This window comes from Phyllopteryx taeniolatus, chromosome 12, assembly GCF_024500385.1.
Source record: "Phyllopteryx taeniolatus isolate TA_2022b chromosome 12, UOR_Ptae_1.2, whole genome shotgun sequence".
Taxonomy (NCBI): domain Eukaryota; kingdom Metazoa; phylum Chordata; class Actinopteri; order Syngnathiformes; family Syngnathidae; genus Phyllopteryx; species Phyllopteryx taeniolatus.
Window position 1 is genome coordinate 2,074,498 of NC_084513.1, and position 23,016 is coordinate 2,097,513.

The 23,016-nt window shown below is 43.2% G+C and overlaps 1 protein-coding gene across 6 annotated transcripts in view; it reads right to left on the reverse strand.

Moving 5' to 3' along the window:
* Window positions 1–23,016, reverse strand: part of LOC133486621 (diacylglycerol kinase beta) — a 141,771-nt gene that overhangs the window by 102,768 nt on the left and 15,987 nt on the right. For 2 of the 6 annotated variants that reach the window (XM_061792045.1, XM_061792044.1), the window contains 5 exons: window positions 17,049–17,125; window positions 4,239–4,259; window positions 2,992–3,142; window positions 1,738–1,800; window positions 155–406 (listed from right to left, as the gene is read on the reverse strand). In XM_061792045.1, coding sequence (XP_061648029.1) covers window positions 155–406; window positions 1,738–1,800; window positions 2,992–3,142; window positions 4,239–4,259; window positions 17,049–17,125 — 564 coding nt within the window. Of the gene's footprint in view, window positions 1–154; window positions 407–1,737; window positions 1,801–2,991; window positions 3,143–4,238; window positions 4,260–6,347; window positions 8,008–9,999; window positions 10,730–17,048; window positions 17,126–23,016 lie in introns of those variants that run through there. The other 4 variants (XM_061792046.1, XM_061792047.1, XM_061792048.1 and 1 more) reach the window with 4 other exon arrangements.

A 23,016-nucleotide genomic window follows, 5' to 3' on the forward strand; every position in this document is an offset into this window, starting at 1 on the left:
CTCGTACCGAAAGGCACCACTATATGTGGAGTTTCTCATACATTCCAATAAAGTGAATACAAATCCAATGATTAATGGAAATAAATTAAAAAAAAACATTGACATAGTTGCGCTACAATTGACGAAGATTTTTAAGATAAGTTGCCTGGCTTACCAGGTGAGAGTTTCGGGGGCGACACTGGCGACCGGGCAGGGCCAGCGTTGGGGGTCAGGGTGTTATTGCTGCTCTGGGAAGACATGACCTGGCTGCACGGAGAGCGGTGGGGTCCCCCAGGCGTGTGGGTCCCGGTTCGGGACCTCTGCGAGGAGGATCGAGACGAACAAGGGGAGGTGGTGGCCCCGGTGCCGCAGGCAAGCTCTGGCGTATGTCGACCCATTGCTGACAGAATGCTCTTACCGTTCATGCCTTGGACACAAAAGGAAGGAGTCATTTAAAGAAGGAATCAAGTCGAACCTCGGAAGTCGAACATGAGGCCTTAGTTGACCCGAAACAATGTTTCACATTTGAAAATCATCAGTTGCCGGGTTTAATTTGTTGAGTCACATTTTAACATTCCAAAGTGCCATAGAAGTGTAAAAATAAGTTCTACACTGTAACTAGTAAGCTATAAAAGTAATAAAATACTCAGATATGTTGATGCTTGAGTCTTACTATTTTGCTCCTTATTTTAGGAAAAAAATAAACAAATAAAAATGGTTAATGGTGACAATTTAAACACTCTTAACAATGTAGGAGATGTCTCCTTTTACCATTGTTAATGGTGATGCAAGTGTAAAAATAAGTTAGTCGTTGTAAAAAAAAAAAAAAACACTCTACTTCAGGGGTGTCAAAATCATTTTTGGCACAGACCACAGTAGTTTCCCTTGGTGGGCCATTATGAACCCATATAAATGTATGATTATCTTATATTATTACAAATACACAACCAATTGATGTATAACTAGATTTGAAAATCAGAAGCCAGTAAAACTTGGTTTGTTCACCTATTATATAATTTTTTAAAAGGGGGCTTGGTAACAAAAAATGCTCGCAACATCGCAAGACAATTTACAATTTTGATATTTTAGCAAAAAAAAAAAAAACATTAACTCGACGCCCATAATTTGCTTTCACAGGCCAAAATAATGTGGTGGGCCAGCTCTGGCCCAGGCTTTAGGTTTGACACACTACTTTGACATACTACTGAAAGACTCATAAACACGCAGCACATTTCACATATATTAAATGAGTTGCTGTAGTATGTGAGAAAGGCTTTTTCACTTTTGTGAAAAGGAGCAATTTAGTTTTGCGTGAGTGTGTGTTGCAATCCTGAATTCTTTGGGTGGGTGGGGGGGGGGGGGGGGGGAGTTAAACGCTATCAGTTTAACTTTGATAACAAGTAAGCGCGGACGGTAAAGCTTATCCTTGATTGCAATAAGTGTTTCAGAAAAGCAAACTGTGTAGCAATAACCCATTTGATGTTCACTGAACATGTTTTGGGCATTCGACTTTAGAGGTTCCCTTGTTGCAAAAAAACAAACAAAAAAACAACGCTGGTTTGTTTAAAGCAAAGGAGCAGAACACAATAATATCTCATAGAAAAGAAATTCAATGGGGACTCGGAGGCAGGTGAAGTTATGACAAATGTCACGACATGGATTCCACAATGTAAAAAAAAAAAAGAAATCACCCATCAACACAACAAGCAGCAGTAGAGAGGGGCTACAGCCAGCCTGTCAAGGCAGTTGTGCTAGTACCTGTGATGGGGGCACAGGCCACCTCGGTGTGAATAGAGATACCAGCATCAATGGAGCAGGACTCTTTGAGAAGGAAACACATTGAGCAGCAATAAGACAACATTGACGCAGGACTAATGGGCCTTAATTCCAATGCTTGACCTTCTCTTCTACCGTAATTACAACAAGAGTAGGGAAAATGTTAAGCATTAACATAAACGGTTGCCTTGAATGAACATCATGTTGTAGCTTTAATATTTCTTTCTCTCTTCTTTACCCGAGAACATAGGAGATGTATACCACTAGTGAAAATAGCAAACTCAATCCCTCCTTCGCCGTGTTAGTTGCAATTCACCAAACACCAGGTGGCAGTGCAAGGCCGAAACAACTGTCCATCCATTTTCTCCTTCAGTTGTTCTCATTGGGGTCGTGGCTAAACTGGAGCCTATCCGGTTTTTGACTTTGAGAGAGACACCCTGGAATGGTTGCCAACTAGTCGCAGGGCACATATAGACTCATCAACATTCACGCCCACGGACAATTTGGAATCCTCAATGCAGAAGGAAAAGAGCGTGTCCGGAGAAAAACCCAAACAGCTGAGATTCAAACGCTGGACCTTTGACTGTTAGGCAGCTGTGGTGGCCACTTCCAACACCTTGACATCCTATTTTAATCCATCCATTCATCTTTTCTTCTAGAGCGTTTGTCCTCGTTAGGGTCACGGGTTACCAGGAGCCTATCTCAGCGGATATATTTGAAGGTCCAAAGTAGGGGACCAGGGTAACACCGAGAACCATTCACACTTACGTTCACACTTATGGGTAATTAAAACACACAAAAAAGATACGGAAACATAATTAAAATATTCTTCATAACAGTATTTACAGTCTTCAATTACCAAACCCGCATGCTTTTGAAATGTGGTAGGAAGCCAGAGCACCCAGACAAGCACAGGAGAACATACAATCTCCACACAGGAAAGCTGGGGCTGAGATTTGAACCCACAACCTCAGAGCTATGAGGCTGATATGCTAACTACTAATCTACTGTACTTCTGAATCGTTAATATAATTATTCTGTAAATATAGATTTTTTTTTTTCTTCGTTATACTTAGTTTGAAAAGTTTCTTTTCTTTTCACTGTAGTGACGATCGTTTGGAACCTCCATTTATGTTGCTAAATGTTGTCCCTTTCCAGGTTAAGGATTCCACGTTCAAAGTTGTCGCGTTGTATACTGCAAGAAGAATGAATGAATTTAACGTGAGGGGAGCTCACCCAGTAAGCTTCCTGCTGCTCGACAATGGTCAGGCGAGGTGCCGCCCGTTTTGCTCTTGAAGGAGGTGAAGAGGTGCTTACACAGCTCCTCCGGGATGTCGTTCTCCAGGTAGGTGGCCATGAAGAGCTGGAAGCCCTCATAGTCGATTGGCTGCACGAGGGGCACATATTTAGTTGATGACAAGTACGGCATAATTAATTTTGCTTCATGTCAGCAGAAAAACCTAAAAACTATTTTGGGCTAAGCCTCTGTGAAAGAAAGATGATTGAATGAATGAAACAATAGCAACACAATGAGCTTCTGATATCGAAAACACTTAAACGTGCCTGTTGATGAAAGTAAAGTACACTGTATGGACCCAAGTGTTGGGATACATCGGTTAATTAACTTATCAATTGTGGGTTGGACTTGGCCACTTCTTGATTCTTCATCTCATCAAAGCCAGTTGTTCAATTGTATGCTTCCAACTTTGTGCGAGCAGTTTGGGAAAGGCTGTTGTCTGTACCGAGTGCAAAAAGTGAGGTCTATAATGACTGGTGTATTAGTACGGTGTGGAAGAACATGTCCAAAAGACATACCCACAATGGCCACGTGTTTGAATACTTTTGTCCATATAGTGTGTGAGTGGAGTTCCTCAGGGTAATGTTTTAGGTCCATTCATTTCCTCCATAAATTATATTATCCCCACTTTTCACTTTCTGTAGGTGTCCCAATACCTTTGTCCATATAGTGTATGCGTGGAATACCTCCGGAAATGTTACGAGACCATTATATTTTATGAACTTTTCACTTCCTGTACGTGGAGTCTGTCACAATGGTTTTGTCAATTTGGTGCACATTGTTAAGTTTCACTGTTAGTGTAGTGTTAAAATGCCAATGTACTGTATTTAGTGGTACACAGTATGAGAATAATGACCCAGCAGAACAAAAAACAATGGAAAGTGGGTTAGAATGGTCACCGTCATGCACAATGAATACCTTAAACACATACAGTATGCGTCAGACGGCTAAATAATTGTTGTCAGTGTTGCCACGGCAAAGCATAATCTTAACGCCACTTAACAATGCACTGTCAATCTTTGCATGTATTGAGCCAGTAAAGTCCACCCCCTGCTGCCATTTTACATCTGCTGTCGGGTGACGCTGAGCAGCATGTTGTGAATGTTGAGAGCCAATGTACATGAAGTTCACTGACAGAGACATACACACAGCATGCGCCCGCAGCACCACCTGGGCCGAGCCTTACTTTGTCGAGAACATCTCGCTGCTGTTTTATGTGAGCATCCGTAAAAAGATCACAAGCAATGAGAAAAGAAGGAAGGGAGGATGAAAGGATTCAAGATGATGTCATTAGTCTCCACGTCCATAACTATTTTAAATCAGCTTGTCCACTCAACACATATTTCATATAAAAAAGTTTTTAAAAATTCTGAATAGAGATGTTCACAACCATGAATTTGAAACAATTTGACCAATAAAGAAGAATGGCGAAAGCCTGGTAGACAAGGGCAAAATACAAATGAAGGAATATTTAAATCCATCAGGTGTCATACATTCTTTAAAACCAATACAGTTCTTGTTATGACATCCAACAATAATCTACAACTGAAGATCTGTTTTGGAAAACTTGAGATAAAAAAACTATTCGCCACTAATTTGACCTCAGCCATCCTGTGTTGTGTGACATTCAAAATTTACAGCGTTTTTGCTCTCACACTGTTTAATATTCATTCCAGCTGACTATATTTATTCCCCCTTTCAAATACAGTCCAAAAACAGCTCGTGGTAGATCTTTAAATTGGAAAGCCAATCGTCAATGCCGCCCAGTGCATTTGCATACGTTGCACATGACAATTTGCCCCACTGACCCAGAGAGTGGCGTCTAAACTGATACAATGAAAACTAATATAGTAATAATTCCTGTCCGAAGTCTCTCTGAAGTCTGAAGAAGACATAGGCAGACTGAGACGAAATTGTCTGTTGAGTTCTTTACAGCAGGATTCTTAACCTTGAGGTACTGAACCCCGCAGGTTTCACATTCCCATTTACAGAACCATTCTGAATTGGAAAAATAAAATATGGTTTATTTCAAAGGCGGCGGCATGGTGGACGACTGGTTAGCACATCTGCCTCACAGTTCAAGTCCCGGCCCTGCCTGCGTGGAGTTTGCATGTTCTCCCCGTGCCTGCGTGGGTTTTCTCCGCGCACTCTGGTTTCCTCCCACATCCCCAAAACATGCGTGGTAGGCTAATTGAAGACTCTAAATTGCCCGTAGCTGTGAATGTGAGTGTGAATGGTTGTTTGTTTCTATGTGCCCTGCGATTGGCTGGCGACCAGTTCAGGGTGTACCCCGCCTCCCGCCCGAAGATAGCTGGGATAGTGAGGATAAGCACTAGAGAAAATGGATGGATGGATGGATATTTCAAATGTAAAACAGGTATGTATATATTTTTTTTAAATGTTGGACACAAAGTCACGTTGTTCAAAGAACAAAACCAACACAGTGTCATGGGTGTGTGTTCCGGTTTTTGTCTTCCTCCTGTTTCACACACACCTGCTCCTGTGAGCATCTTCACCACCTATGCCTCGTTCACCCTAATTACCCCTTGTATTTAACCTCGTGTCTCATTCCCTCTCGTCGCCAGTTCGTTGTACCTTGTCGTCGCGTTCCAGCATTCCTTGTTTCCACGTCACAGACTCACAGTAAGACTTGACCCTGTTCTGATTATCGATCTCGCCTCTTTGCCTCATGTTTTTGGATACTGTTGCCTTTCTTGGATTGCCGACCTATGCCCTTATATTAAACCTCTCTTTTTGGAAACTGTCCATTTGTTTTGGAGTCGTGCATTTTTGGGTCCTATCCTCTGTTCCGTTCATGACAGAACGAACTGGCCAATTAATAACCGCATCGACTTTGCAAGGGTCCATTTTGACTTCACCTTGAACCAGGACGAAACCCAGAAAAGAAACGGACGCTTTGTGGAACTCACATTTCTCAGCCTTGACATATAGTTGATTCTGCAGTAACCGCTGCAATACAGAGCGGACATGAATAATGTGAGTCTCCTCATCCGGGGAGAATATCAAAATGTCGTCCAAATAGACAAAAACATAAACATTCAACATGTCACGCAGGACATCATTGACAAGGTTTTGGAAAACAGCTGGAGCGTTAGTAAGTCCAAAAGGCATTACCAAATACTCATAATGTCCCGTTGGTGTGTTGAATGCTGTTTTCCATTCATCCCCCTCCCTTATCCTGACTAGATGATACACATTTCTTAAGTCCAGTTTGGTGAAAATCTTGGCTCCCTCCAGGAAATCAAAGGCGGTGGAGATGCGAGGAAGAGGGTACCTGTTTTTACGGTTATCTCGTTGAGACCCCGGTAATCGATACAGGGTCGGAGGGTCTTGTCCTTTTTGTCCACAAAGTAAAATCCTGCTCCCGCAGGGGATGAAGATGGGCGAATGATCCCGGCTGCCAGTGATTCTTCCACGTACTCCTTCATGGCCTTGTGTTCCGGCCCTGAAAGACAGAACAACCTCCCTCGTGGGTGTGTGGTTCCAGGCAGCAAGCCAACAGCACAGTCATAAGGTCTGTGGGGTGGAAGGGATTTGGCCTTGGACTTGGAAAAAACGTCTTTAATATCCTGGTAACAGGTGGGCACTTGAGATAAATCAGGATCCCCAGATGGGGTCTGTGGATTGTCCTTAGAAACATAGCCCTGAACATCACATGGCGGCTTGAAACAGTTCCGGGCGCAATTGCTGCCCCATGACATAACCTGCCCAGAGGACCAGTCAATGTGGGGGTTATGTAATTTCAACCATGGGTTCCCTAAGATAAGGTCATGTTTCATTTCCGCTTTTGTTTGGGACATTGAAACTGCGGTTAAAGGGGCTCTGAAAAACACTCTTAGCCCTGAAGATTGCCCTGAAAACAGGCTTTATGTGGTTCCGACCTTAAGGGGAAGAGTCATCCACTGGGCTCACATGAACCGAACTGTATGTCATTGCTAAAACGCAATCAGTGGTCGAACAGCGGTTTTGGTGGCCTAATGTTAGGAGGGATGTTATCGATTACGTCAATGCTTGCCAGGTATGTGCTGCTAACAAACCCTCTCGTCAACATCCTTCTGGGGAGTTGCGACCCCTGCCAATACCACAACGTCCTTGGTCAGACATTTCCGTAGACTTTGTGACAGGATTACCGGCCTCGAAAGGAAATACCACAATTCTCACCATTGTTGACAGGTTCTCTAAAATGGCTCACTTCATTGCACTTCTGAAACTCCCCTCAGCTAAAGATACTGCAGAGTTAATGATCAATCAGGTATTCAAATTCCATGGTTTACCCAACAATGTGGTGTCTGATAGGGGTCCCCAATTCATTTCGCAATTTTGGAAGGAGTTTTGCAATCTCATAGGTGCTACCATCAGTCTGTCATTTGGGTTTCACTCCGAAACCAACGGACAAATTGAGAGGCTGAACCAGGACCTGGAGACTGGGCTCCGATGTCTCGCTTCACAGGAGCCACGATCCTGGTCTCAGAAACTGGTTTGGGTCAAATTCTCTCTGCATCCACTGGTCTATCGCCTTTTCACGTTGTGCATGGTTACCAACCATCTCTGTTTCCTGCCATAGGCCCAGAGTCCACAGTTCCAGCGGAATTGACCTTGGTGAGACGCTGCAGGAGGACCTGGGAGCAAGCCCGCCAGATGCTGCTGCGCCAGGGACAGTCCTACAAAGCCGCTGCTGACCGTCGGAGGACACCGGCCCCGAACTACAAAGTGGGTCAGCGAGTTTGATTCTCGACCAAACATATTCCACTCCGGGTGGAGTCCAAGAAGCTCGCTCCCAGGTTCATTGGGCCCTTCCCCATCACAAAGATCATCAACCCTGTCACCATGAAGCTTAGGCTCCCGAGGTCGATGCGGGTCCACCCTGCTTTTCACATCAGCCTACTCAAGCCAGCCCGGGAGTCCCCTCTGGTCCCGCCTTCCAGCCCCCCCCCCCCTCCCCCCCTGTTTGTGGATGGGGGCCCACAGCATGAATTTCACACAAAGAAAAACATTTCCAACAACAACGAAATTCAATGAAAATTGTACATGAATGTGATTTTGCTGTTCTCTTTCACCTTGGCAAGTTCCACTCTCATATAATTTTTACAGTGAAGTCTGTTACTTTTCTTTTGTTTTTAATGTCTACAGTCCTCAAAAAAGATTGCTCGCTTACATGCGTCCGGTGCAAACTTGTCCATGTTTGGAAGTGGTTGCTTTGCGGCCTATCAGGAAGGAGCATAGATTGTTTTCCGCTTGTAGATCTATTGCTGTCATACTAGATATGAACCATCGGTAGCTATGACGTATTCTGACACTTTGCCCCTCCTAGCCTACTACTTTGAGCACATGCTTTGACGCTGACAAAAAAATGTGAACCTCGTGAAAATCGGTTGAGAAATAAGAGAACATATTTATTTTCAATATACATGCATTGCATTTGATGGGAACGTTGACCCCACTAACGTAGCCCCTTCGCAGGCACGTCGCTTCGCCGGGCTGCTATAACGCGCTGCCGTATCTCGTCTTCTATTCATGTCTATGGTTTGCTGTTAGCACTTTGAAATCACTCCGCCAACCCAGCGACGCCGCACTCAAATAGAATATTTCAACTCAAAATTTACCAAGCCTTGTTGTGTAGTGCAGTGGTAGTACCTGGACTTATAATTTAAGAGTTACAAGCCGTAACCTGGTCGTTTTTTTTTTTGTGCTATGAGCCAAAATTTGAATTATGACCGAGCTTCAGAAACCACTGCTCGAGTGGAAAGAAAAGAAAAAAGGAGAGGGACATTCCTCAATGCACTTTCAGCCATTAATGGAACATGACAAATAGTCAAACAGTCAAATACAAAATGAAAATACTTGCAATGAGCACTGAGAAGAATACAGTGCTATTGGGGGGTTTGGGGGTGGGGGCTGGTTCTGATTAATGACATTTCAATTGATTTCAGTGGGGAAGATAGAAATGAAACGAATGCAACTCATAAATCAAGGCCCTGTAGTGTTTAATACGCTTTAAGAGAAGGAAACCACATTTGTGGTATTTTTGTGGTATATTTCAATTAAATGTTATTCAGTGAGTGCTATGATAACAACCATCAAAACATCGAAGGGGCCAACTTTTGTACACCAAAAAAGGTAAAGCAGATCAGGTTATGCACCTTAGGATTTGGAATGGAAACAAGCAGCTGCGCAGTGGGTTCAGACCACCGTCATTCACGAAACATTCCCCCCCCCCCCCCCCCCCCAACTTGCCACTGTTGGTTTAACCCCGCCAGCTCCCAAAGAAACCACCACCCGCACTCTTCTTTCCTTTTTTGGTAAAACTCACCAGCAGACTTTAATTCGCCATGCATTGTGCGATAAGCGCACAGCACACACACATACGCAGCTGTTATAGCAGAAACTAAAGAAGATGAGGTGATTATTTTCATAGATCACAGCTTGAACATCAACATTGGTTTGTGGACATTGTCTCTTTTTCACTTTTTGGGAACAAGTTTATTAACATGAATTCTGATAGTATTCCCACGTCATCAGCGGTTGATCCACTTGCAAAGCAGACTCAAACGGACCCAATCTTTTTTTCTACCTGTTTTTGAGTGGTGACTTCTTGGAACAGTAATCTTTGATAGCTATCCCACAATGCAACGCAATATCACGTTAGTCAGTAACGTTTTTTATTTACCCACCCGTGTCTCTACTGTTGCATGTTTTAGCTTTAGACAGACAGAACAGGGCAGGATAAGCCTGGCAGTGCTACCGGTGTGTAGTAGGAGTGGCTAAGTAGTGGCGAAATCCTGTATGTACTCCAAAGTGCGAATCAGAGGACCATCCAGGAAGTAATCATAGGCTGTGTCACTGTGAGTGGCCCCACAACAAGCAAATAGAGTGTCAACAGAGATCGTCCGGTGTCAAGAATTGCGTACAGGAGGATTGGGCATCACCTTTCCAAAAGGGAAGCATGACTCGTAGCGGTCGGTGTGCCACACCGGAGTTGTCAACAGGCCCTGGGAGAAGCAGGAGCAGCAACAGCGGCGCAGCAGCGGAGGCCTATCCACGAGGCCTGGGAGCAGCTAAACTAATGCCAATAAAATATTAAAACCCACTCCATTTGTGTACTTGCTGAAGATGGATGGATGCGTTTGTGGTGATAATATTCAAAAGGTTTCACACTTCCTGTCTGCAACACCTGCGTGACCAACGTGACATCGTTGCCAAGGACAGCCATGACACGTTTGCATAGTTCATTTGGGAAGGGCACAATACATCTGATGGAGCTCGTCTGGCACGTTCAAAATGATGGACAAAGGGGACGCTGCATGTCACATGAAATGTATGCTCAGAGTGGATCTTTCAACCACATGGCAATAAAGATCCTCATCTTGCATTCAAAGCAGGCAAATGAAAGCCTGTATGTGTTTTGTTAAGCCCCTTTTCAAGTCAATCAGGTCTATGTTATGTATAAATTATTATTCTTACTATTAATTCATTTGCCTGGTTGTGTCACACTTTTCGCTCGGGAGAATTTGGAAATCAGCAAGCTTCATGATGGATCATATGTGATGGTGCAGGGATATCATGTGGGTGTGTGGACGCCGTCTGTTTTACCCACGCATCAGTTTCAAAGAGTTATGATACAAACGAACTACGTGACAAACCCCCCCCCTCCCCCCCAAAAAAAAAAAAACGTTGCTCATCTCCCCTCCTTTTTGAAACAAGATGGAAGACGCCTCCTTTGTCGCCAATTCACACTGCGGATGCTCCAGTGCACCAAATGACTCATGCCTGCAAGCACAAGAAAATTGATGGATGACAGCGAGAGAGGCCAAAGTCAGCCATTGTGGCGCCAGGTGAGCCCACGTGCATGTGCGTGCAAACTCTGTCTGGCCCACACGGATTCAAAGGGAGCGCTCACGTCGTTCATCAAGCCAAAGGTGGAAGAGAGAAAAGATGAGAAAAGCAGAAATATTCTTAACAACAATGATTAAAGTGGTCGTTGAACTGCATCGTATCACACGATGTTCAATAAACCTATTGTACAATTGTGACAATTCAGTTGTAAATGAACCTTAGGGCAGTGGTGGGTAGAAATGAAGTAAAAATACTTCATAACTATACTTAATTAGATTTTTCAGGTACAGTCTTTGTTCTTTACTTATTTCTTTTTCAGACATTTGTTTATTTTACTCCCTACATTTGACAAGAGTTATGTACATTATAATCCCTGCACTGTCAAAATAGACTTTCAACCTCTGCAGATGACGGCACAACATAATAAAAGACGTTACTAGACAGAGGAAAAGTCAAACTTGGTTGATTGGGTGAGATCTTGTGCTCTTATAAGGCTGAAAAAAAGTAGGACAGCAGCGGCACGGAGGAATGTGAAACGGGGCGTTAACAATTGAACAATTTAAACCCCTAATAAGGGGTATGAGTATGGATATGATATACTACGATATGGATGGATAAACTGCTGATAAGCATTTTCAGGGGTTGTTGCAAGCCCCACCTCCTGCAAAAAAAGAAAGAAAACAAAAACAAAAACAGTACAGTGGAACCTCGGTTTACAAATTAAATTTATTGGGTGACCCCTTTTGTAACCTGAAACGTTCTTAAACAGAGGTAATTTTGCCCTTTAAAATGAATGGAAATGCATTTAATCTGTTCCAGCCTCCAAATTCAATTACACTTACCATTTTATATCAGTGTGTGGTTAAAAATACTGTGCAATACAGAAATAAGTGAAAACACACTATTATAATGAAATAAAACACTACATACAGTAAATATGATAACCGTTTATTGCTCATTAACTTTAACTAAGGTGGGGTTAAGAGGAGGAAGATTAGAGCTCCTTGAAGAAGACCCTCCTTCCATAATAACACGGGGACATTCTGATTTTTTTTTTTCCTTTTGTCTGTTTCTTTTCTAATTCATTGGTTAATTGTGGCACAACAAACCGATGAGGGACGTCACATTGTCATTTAAAAGATTAATTGCTCTGTTGGCGAATTTTCTGCGCATTTCTTTTGATCTTTTCTTTTTATTATTTTTGCCTCGCTCATGCTATCACCAGCGAGAGCATTATCATTTTTATCAGTCTAATAAAGAGCAAAACATCAACAACAAACATACAGTGCCTACGTTAGTTGCATTGCGTGTCGCACAGTCAATGACGGTTGCTCAGCGCGACGATAGCGCACCTTTTTCAGTCTTCGTTGATAATATGACGGCTGTGGGTCGAATCTGATTGGCTGAATGTACGTGTTGGCGCAACTTGCATTAAGCAAACGCTTCCGTCAAGAGCTATTTTAACGTGATTACGCCAACATTAACCGTTCGTTGTTTTAATTAAAAAGATGCTACAATTCAATAAAAAAAAACATACATACTTTAAAGGATCAACTTTTACATGATTTCTGGATCTTTTTTTTTTTACCACGTCAATCACAAACGCTATTTAAATTTGTGATTGGAAGATCGAGAATGTTGAGGCCCCTTTCCAGTTTACGCCGTGGAACAGACGACTAGTTTGCAGCTTACATCAATGCATTGTGCACAGAGTCAATGATCGTCACGCAGCGCGAGTAGAAGCGCAACATAGATCCTTCCGTTCGTACATACAAAATGCGAAAATAATACGTAACTTGTAAGTTTTCTACAAAAATCTTGTACGTAATCCGAATTCTTTGCAAACATAGTCATTCGTAACCCGAGTTTCCACTGTACATGTTTTTCAAAACACGGACAACAATTTAACCCTCAATGAAGCTAACATATGTTTTTGTAAAGATTAAAGACAATTCAGTCTTCAATGAACCTAAGATACATGTAAAAAGTACATTTTGTCTTCAATGAACTTTGCATTGGTGTTTTCGTAAATATTGAAGGCAATTTATACTTTTTTAATGAACCTAAAGTTTTTTAAACATTTGAGACATTTTAGTCTGCAATTAACCAAGCAGACTTTTTTAAGCATCAAAGATAATTGAGAGACTTTAATGAACCGAACATGCATGTTTTTGGAAAGATTTGAGACATTTTCAAGTCCTCATTGAAACTGACATACCTGTACGTATGTTTTATGTTATTTGTTATTTTGAGGCAATTTAGTAGACTGCAGACTCTAGAGTCTGAAGCCTTGGATGAACCTGACGTTCGTGTATTTCGGCTATCTTATAATAGCCACATCAAAAAGCATTCAAACAGATCCAACCACAATTATATTTACATAGGTCAATGAAAAAAGCTACGACCTAATAAAAGCTGGGAACTCACACTGATGTCACCTGTAGCAAGAGAACTTACAACATAGTGGGCCTGAAGGGGCCCCCCGAAGAATGGCTGACATCGACCCATATTAATATAAAAAGCACTGCTTTAACAGTGCAACGACAACGTGTGGCTGTAAGCAACCTGCGCAAAGAGGTTCCTTACTCGCGTCTGGCTGGGGGGCCCTATTGCTGACAGAGGGGGTGATATTGGTCCATATCAACGACGCAGGCACGGGGAGAACATGCAAACTCCACACAGGCGGGACCGGGGATTGAACCCGGGTCCTCAGAACTGTGAGGCAGACGCTCTAACCAGCCGCCCAGTGAGAATATTATATTGGCAGATTGTCATTGCAAGCCTCATTAAATCGCTAACTAACTTCCTATGATGTAAAATCAAATATTTTTAAAATTATAAGTATACATTTGTACTAATTTGTACACAAAAACATTATTCCATGCTACAGGTAGTTCATCACAACAATACAATAATTTACCATATCATAATATGATATTTAATAATGATTTATATGAAGTTCAGTATTCATTGCAGTAGAGCTGCAACAATTAATTGATTAATTGACAACTAATCGATTATCAATCTAATCAACAACTATTTTATTAATATATTAATCATTTAGAGCCATTGTTTAACATAAAATTGTCCAAATTCTCTGATGTCAGCCTCTCAACAGCAAATTTTCTTTGATTTCTGTAGTCCTCCCTGAATGCAGACTCCTTTTTTTAAGTTTAATCAAAATAAGACATTTGCAAACCTCTGCTATTACTTTGGAAAGCTGATTAACACTTTTCCCTATTTTCTGATATTTTACGGACCAAACCAGTAACTGAATCGTAATCAATTTATGGAAAAAAATATGTATCCAATAAGTAAATTTGTTTCAAAAAAGGTTGGTAAATACAACATCACTATGTCTCGTGTGATTTTGCTTACCGGAATTTATCGTGTATAATGTGCACCCATGTATAATACGCACCCCCAAAGTTGACCTCAAAATTCTGGAAAACCCTTCACCCTATGTATAAAGCATTTTTACAATGAATGAGTTTGCTTCTACCCATATGATCAAAACATGAAGTATTATCTGTATTTTGTTAGTTTTTTCAAATAATTATTCTGAAGTTAAACACTTTATTTGAACACAAAATACGTTCTTTTTATTTACTTGCTCTTGTTTTGAAATTCACAGCCTAACTTTTATTTAGTAAATGAGAAAACACACAATTGTGCTCATATGTTTGATTACCCAGGCAAAATTTGTAAGATGTCTACAGTTCTTTAAAGAAAACATGAGGGACCAGGCAAAACACATTTAATTTTATTTTAATGGGATTTAAATTGAACTGTCAACCATTTCAGAAAAGCATTATCATTAAACAAAAGATAACAATAGAGAAATTAATGATAGTTCTTGTTCAGTCATCAGTTGTATTTAAAAAAAAATATATATATTTCACAAATTCTGCCAGTGTATGTAAACTTATGAACACAAATGTACATATATGCAGTCATATGTACCCCTGTCATATTGGAATGAAAGTGTATTCTACACCTTTTTCATAAACTCTAGATGGCAGCATACATTTAAAAGATGTGAAAGTCTTTTCTCCTATACCCATGTATAATGCACACTATTGACTTTTGCCAATTTTTGGGGGGAAATAAATTATTTTATTATTATATTATACACAAGAAATTACGGTAATTGTTGTTTATTTGTTTTTGTTTAATCATTAAAAGAATACCAAATAAAGAACAATAATTGGTTAACTAATGTTAATCGGGGAAGAATATACTGCAAAGAGAAATTTTAATATATTTTTATGTCCAAATGTTTGATTACCTGTAATCAATGGAATAGTTTATAGAATAATTGATTAAAACAAATGTTCGATAGCGAGAGCCCTACATTACAGTACTGGTACATATTAAATCATCCATCCATCCATTTTCTGAGCCGCTTCTCCTCACTAGGGTCGCGGGCGTGCTGGAGCCTATCCCAGCTGTCATCGGGCAGGAGGCGGGGTACACTCTGAACTGATTGCCAGCCAATCGCAGGGCACATAGAAACAAACAACCATTCGCACTCACAGTCATGCCTACGGGCAATTTAGAGTCTCCAATTAATGCATGTTTTTGGGATGTGGGAGGAAACCGGAGTGCCCGGAGAAAACGGGGAGAACATGCAAACTCCACACAGGCGGGGCCGGGGATTGAACCCGGGTCCTCAGAACTGTGAGGCTGACGCTCTAACCAGTCATCCGCCGTGCCGCCTAGTTACCAAAACCACTGGGAATATAATTAACCTTAAGCATGTCATATGGAGAAAGCACTATTATGAAATCGGCTGCATTTTTGTCATGTTCATTACAGTCTTCAGCAGTGGAAAAAAAATATTTCCAAGAAAGGGAAAGAGACTTGTTTCTAGGATTTTTTTTCTTATTTTTAGACTAAAAAGAAACATAAAATTGATAAGAAAGTTTTGCATTAGACAAGTAATACATTTGTAAGGAAAAAAATATGTAAAATTTTCTCAATAAGCTATTACAGCTAGTATTAAAGCGGAATATTAATATTAACAATGGTTTGCATGAGGTCACAGCCGTCTGCAGTGATGTGGAATCTGTATTGGTCTGTTGTGGTAAAATCAATTCTCTTCAAGCTCTCTGTTTACTGATGGATCTACGGTCCTACCCTCACCGATGGTCACGAGCTGTGGGTCATGACCGAAAGAACAAGATTGTAGATACAAGCAGCCGAAATGAGTTTTCTCCACAGGGTGCCCGGGCTCTCCCTTAGAGAACGGGTGAAAAGCTTGGTCATCTGGGAGGGGCTCATAGAACAGCTGCTCCCCCACATTGAGAGGAGCCAGATGAGGTGGCTCGGGCATCTGACTAAGATGCCTCCTGGACGCCTCTCTGGCAAGGTGTTCTGGGCACGTCCCACTGGGAGGAGACCCCGGGACGACCCAGGACACGCTGAAAAGACTATGTCTCCGTGAAGAGCCGGTTGAAGTGGCTGGGGAGAGGAAAGTTGTTCAATCTGTGCCCTGCAGTTCCTTTGCGGAGCATTGGTAGTACTTTTTTCCTCTTTTTACCATCTTTTCCCAGCACCAATTACCTCCTCTCCTGTACACCTGGTTCCAATCAGCACTCATCACTGCCTGCACTTAAGCCTGCCAGTTCCAGTGTTCCAGCGCCAGAGTATTCTTGCTCCCATGCGGTACACCGGCCGACTCGTTACTCCTGCTCATAAGGATATATTCTCTGATTACCCGTGCATGAACTTACTCTCTGTTTTCCTCCTCCAGTGCCTTCCTGTGCCTCCAGCCACGACACTCACCCCAACTGCACTGCCAAGTTCACCCACCTGCTCACACTCCAGTCTCCCACACACTCCCTGCTCTTCCGTACCCAGCTCAAGCCATGGAATTCTTCACCTTGCGCTTCACCCCGATAAACCCCTTCACACTGCTTCCTCAGTCTTAGTCTGCTTTTGGGTCCAGACCAATATTGTTTGGTTACCAACTGTGACTGAAGTCTGGGGTTCCCAATTAAAGCTTCTGCCCCGGCGACCCGACCTCGGATAACCGGAAGAAAATGGATGGATGCAGTATCTTGCCTGTAGCCAAAACTCAATTACAAAATACAATAGTGAGAAAAATAAGAGAATGAAGATGACGCTGATGTGCACACACCTGCTCAGGGTTGTATTTGGAGAGCACTCCTTCACCGTGGAACTCCTCGAGAACATCCTTTAACTTCTTTGTCGAGTCTGTGGAGGAAAGAGAGGGAAAACAATTGCTCACAGCAGTTCAATAAATACTAATGGCACGCTTCATCAGTTTCTATATTGTTATATTTTTCCTTAAAGAATCTTCAATGCCACATAGCCTTTATATAACAAATAAAGTTTTCTGGTAACTTAAAGGAGACATTTTCTTCTCAATTTAATACAGTTCCCATGTCTTAATCATGCTTTCATCAAAATACCCTAGAGATCAAAAATTAGAGACATACGGTATTTGCACACATTCCTTCCCATGGTGAAAGTGGCTCGTTTTAGGGGCAGATCTGTCTGCCCTCATCCCGCACCATATTATTTTCTTCTGCTTCGTTAAAATGACAACCAGTTGCCTGGATGTTTCTTGTGACTCGGAGTTTGGCTGTCTCTACAATGACCTACAATTACAAACTAAATTCTAACATTTCTTCCATGAAATTGTGTTAATTTATTCACAACAGCTGCACTGATTCATGTACGTATATGTGGATGTTGGATTTTTTTTGGCCTATCAGATTTCCACCTTTACATACTGCCTTGCTAGTCTTATCTGCCTAGGGCCTTCAGAATCAGCAGTGCTGGCCGATGTACTGTAACTAAATGTATATTAGCAATGGGACTCTTTCTTGGACCAATCAGATTTCAAATTCACCTCACAAGGTCAACTAGCTGTCCCACAATAATGTCAGCATTTTTATGTCCTCTGATTGGTTGGTCAGAGCAAATTGAGTTTGACTAGTAAAACAGCCCTGAAGCGATCTGCTCACATTATACATTTAATAATCAGAATCTCTGGTGATTATGTTTTGTTATGTTATTAGATAAATATTGATTCTGAAGTGCTTCAGATGAGTTGGATTAAGTCGGGAAAATCCTCACTGAAGACCCAGGTACTAAATGTATAGCCTGCCACTTATTTAGCCAGCCCCAGAATTTACTATTGTTGGTAATATGCAGTGTCTCACTAATCAGACATCTATGCTCAATAACCTTAGACAGTGACTCTCTCAGGGAATGATGGATAGACATTGGTAACAGGTTATAAACCTCTGCACAAGGACAAGAAGAAGAGTCCAGGCACGTGCTTGTTTGACTAACAAATATGCCACAAGGCCACCAGATGAAAGTCCCTGTCCCATTTAGTGCATGTCCATGTTTATGTTAGGGTTTGCTTATAAAACTGGAGCTGCAGACCAGCAGACTGATGTAATATATGTCATGAACGGAACAGAGGATAGGACCCAAAAATGCACGACTCCAAAACAAATGGACAGTTTAAAAAAGAGAGGTTTAATATACGGGCAGAGGTCGGTACACAGGCAGGCAATCCAAAAAACGCAACAGTATCCAAAAACAGGAGGAAAAAAGGCGAGGTCGATAATCGGAACAAGGTCTAGTCTTACTGTGAGTCTGTGATGTGGAAAGAAGGAATGCTGGAACGCGACAACAAGGTACAATGAACTGGCGACGAGAAAGAATGAGGCATGAGGTTAAATGCAAGGGGTGATTAGCGTTAACGAGGCACAGGTGGTGAAGAGGATCTCAGGAGCAGGTGTGTTCGAGACATGTGGAAAACAATAATCGGAACACACACCCATGACAGTACCTCCCCCGCCCCCTTAACGGCCGACCCCAGATGGCCCCGGAGCCCCTGGATGAGCAATGTGGAAGTCCCGAATGAGCGAGTCATCCACGATAAATGCAGACGGCACCCATGAACGTTCCTCAGGCCCGTAGCCCTTCCACTCCACCAGATATTGAAACCCCCTCCCCCTCAGACGAGACGACAACAGCCGCCTCACAGCGGGACCAGAGGGGAATCTCAGGCGGGCTTGAGCAGGCTGACGTGAAAAGCTGGGTGGACCTGCATCGACCTCGGGAGCTTAAGCTTCACGATGACACGGTTGATGATATTTGTGATGGGGAAGGGCCCAACGAACCTGGGAGCGAGCTTCCTGGACTCCACCCGGAGTGGAATATACTTTGTTGAGAGCCAAACCCGCTGACCCACTTTGTAGTTCGGAGCCGGTGTCCTCCTACGTTCAGCTGCGGTTTTGTAGGACCGTCCCTGGCGCAGCAGCATCTGGCAGGCTCGCTCCCAGGTCCTCCTGCAGCGTCTCACCAAGGTCAATGCCACTGGAACTGTGGACTCTGGGGCTATGGCAGGAAATAGAGATGGTTGGCAACCATGCACAACGTGAAAAGGCGATAGACGGGTGGATGCAGAGATAATTTGACCCAAACCAGTTTCTGAGACCAGGATCGTGGCTCCTGTGAAGCGAGACATCGGAGCCCAGTCTCCAGGTCCTGGTTCAGCCTCTCAGTTTGTCCATTGGTTTTGGAGTGAACCCCAAATGACAGACTGATGGTAGCACCTATGAGATTGCAAAACTCCTTCCAAAATTGCGAAATGAATTGGGGACACCTATCAGATACCACATTCTTGGGAAAACCATGGAACTTGAATACCTGGTGTATCATTAACTCGGCAGTGTCTTTAGCTGAGGGGAGTTTCAAAAGTGCAATGAAATGTGCCATCTTAAGAGAACCTGTCCACGACTGTGAGAATGGTGGTATTTCCTTTCAAGGCCGGTAATCCCGTCACAAAGTCTACGGAGATGTCTGACCAAGGATGTTGTGGTATTGGCAGGGGTCGCAACTCCCCAGAAGGACATTTACGAGAGGACTTGTTAACAGCACATACCTGGCAAGCATTGACATAATTGGTAACATCCCTTCTAACATTGGGCCACCAAAAGCGCTGTTCAACCACAGATTGAGTCTTGGCAATGCCTGGGTGACATACAGTCTGGTTAGTGTGAGCCCAGTGAATGACTCTTCCCCTTAAGGTCGGAACCACATAAAGCCTATTTTCAGGGCAATTTTCAGGACTAAAAGTGTTCTTCAGAGCCTCCTTTACTGCAGTCTCAATGTCCCAAACAAAAGCAGAAACAAAACATGACTTGAGCAAAATGGTTTTATGGTCAGACAAAGAATTCTCTGCGCAGAAAATGCGCGATAAAGCATCTGGCTTCCCATTTTTAGAACCAGGTCGGTGGGATAACGTGAAATTGAATCTAGTGAAGAACAGAGCCCATCTAGCCTGCCTCGCATTTAATCTCTTAGCAGTTTTAAGATGTTCTTGTGATCTGTATGTGCCCCCTCTAGCCAGTGCCTCCACTCCACCAAAGCCACCTTGACTGCCAGCAGTTCACGGTCACCAATGTCATAATTTCTTTCGGGTGGGGTCAGTTTTTTGGACCGATAAGCACAAGGATGTAATTTACCATCCTTGTGCTCTCCTGGGAGAGCACTGCTCCTGCATCAGACTGCTCCTGCATCAGACGCATCGACATCTACCACAAACTGCTGTTTGAGATCTGGCAAAATGAGGATGTGAATAGAGGTAAAGCTTGATTTAAGTTTCTGAAAAGCTGCCTGACAAAGCGGGTTCCATACGGAACGTCTGTGTGGCGAGGTAAGATCATGCAAAGGCGAGGCTATAGAACTGAAATTCCTAATGAACTTTCTGTAGAAATTAGCGAAACCGAAGAACCTTTGTACATCTTTGTGTGACGTGGGAGTGGGCCAATTAGTCACAGCATCAATTTTGCAAGGGTCCATTTTGATTTCACATGGAGCCAGCACAAACCCCAGAAAAGAAACGGACGCCTTGTGGAACTCACATTTCTCAGCATTGACATAAAGTTCGTTCTGTAGTAACTGCTGCAACAAACAGCGGACATGAATGATGTGAGTCTCCTCATCCAGGGAGAATATCAAAATATCGTCCAAATATACAAAAACGTACACATTCAATCTGTCACGCAAGACATCATTGACAAAGTTCTGGAACACAGCTGGAGCGTTAGTTAGTCCAAAAGCCATCACCAAATACTCGTAATGTCCACTTGTTGTGTTGAATACTGTTTTACATTCATCCCCCTCCCTTATCCTGACTAGATGTCTTAAGTCAAGTTTGGTGAAAACCTTGGCTCCCTCCAGGAACTCAAAGGCGGCGAAGATGAGAGGAAGAGGGTACCTGTTTTTCACGGTTATGTCGTTGAGAGCCCGGTAATTGATACAAGGTCGCAGAGTCTTGTCCTTCTTTTCCACAAACAAAAATCCGGCTCCCGCAGGGGATGAAGATGGGCGAAAAATCCCGGCTGCCAGTGATTCATCCACATACTCCTTCATAGCCTTGTGTTCAGGCCCTAAAAGAGAGAATAACCTCCCGCGTGGGGGTATGGTTCCAGGCAGCAAGTCATAAGGTCTGTGGGGTGGAAGAGATTTGGCCTTGGACTTGGAAAAAACGTCTTTAATGTCCTGTTAACAGGTGGGCACTTGAGATAAGTCTGGATCCCCAGATCGGGTCTATGGAATGTCATTTGAAACATAGCCCTGAACATCACATGGAGGCTTGAAACAGTTCTGGGCGCAATTGTTGCCCCATGACATAACCTGCCCAGAGGACCATTCAATGTGATCTTGCCCATAAAACCGCCGTTTGCAGCATAGGTGTTGCGGTGGCGTTTTATTTGAAAGGTTCTAAGGTGCATACGTCTAACGAGGAGGGAGTTGAGTAAGTTTGCGTCAGAACCAGAGTCAATTAATACAGGTGTTTGAATTTCTTGATCAGGATAGCATGGTGTCACTTTAGGAAGAACCCGGGTAGGGTCTTCCATAATGAAATTTAGACTCATCACTCCCGTGCCACTGGCAACCTTGACGTGACAGTTGCTCACGGAATGACCCTACTGCCCACAGTAGAAGCACCGCCCTTCCGTCAGCCGGCATCGACGTTCCTCAGGGGAGAGATGGAACCTGCCCAGTTACATGGGTTCATCCGTGGTGACGCAAGCCAGTGGGTTGAGACCGGAAACAGGGGATCTGTCTTGGTTTGGCTGGTCACCAAGGCTCGTCCTCCAAGTGCGCGGCGACACAGCCCTCTGCCAAACTCCATCCAGCTCGCGATCCAAAAGCCTCTTGTCGATCTTTACGATGAGAGAGATGAGAGTGTCCAAGTCAGTCGGCAGGTCTAGTGGGACCAAATGATCCTTGACGGCGGGGGATAGTCCTTGAAAAAATGCATCGAGCAGTGCCCTATTATTACAATCACTCTCAGCTGCTAGATTGCGGAACTCAATCGCGTAATCTGACACCCTGCGCTTGCCTTGTTGTAATGACACGCGGCGATATTGCGGCTCCATTCAGCAGTAGCCCACGCCTCCACACGACCAGTAAGGTGGGAAATGACAAAAACGATCTTTGCCCGCTCGGTGGGGAAGGCAGCTGCCTGCAGCTCAAAGTGGAGTTCGCACTGAGTGATGAATGGCTTAATATTCTCAGAATCTCCAGAGAACCTCTCCGGTCGAGAGAGCTGTGGGCAGACAGCAGTGGAGGTGGTAGGTGGCTGCATGGTAACTGCTTCACATGAAAATGTTGGTACCGTGGCAGCATCAGGTGTTGTGCCAACTGGTTCCTTCTTCTGAATCAGTTTCATAAGAACTTCAAACTGCGAGGCCACCTGTGTCATCATTTTTCATTTTTCCACTGTTCTCACAGAAAACTAGGGAAAGGGTAGCCGTTTTATCGCATTCAATCACGTGTGATGGTTTATAGACATGGCGCGATAATGCTAGTTACGTTTGACTACGGTCTGACACAGCAGACATTTTCTCGATATGAGAGTGCACTGTGCAGTGTGTATGCCAATAATGGGTACTCCAGTAAGTTTTGGTACAAGAGAAGGATTCGTGAATTAAAAAACAGTCAAACATTAATTGAGTGGCAATTTGTTCCCCCCTTGCGCTGATGCTGACTCTGAAGCCGGGCCAGGCAGGCGAGCTTTATTCGACTCTCTTAGGGCCACAAGGCTGTTC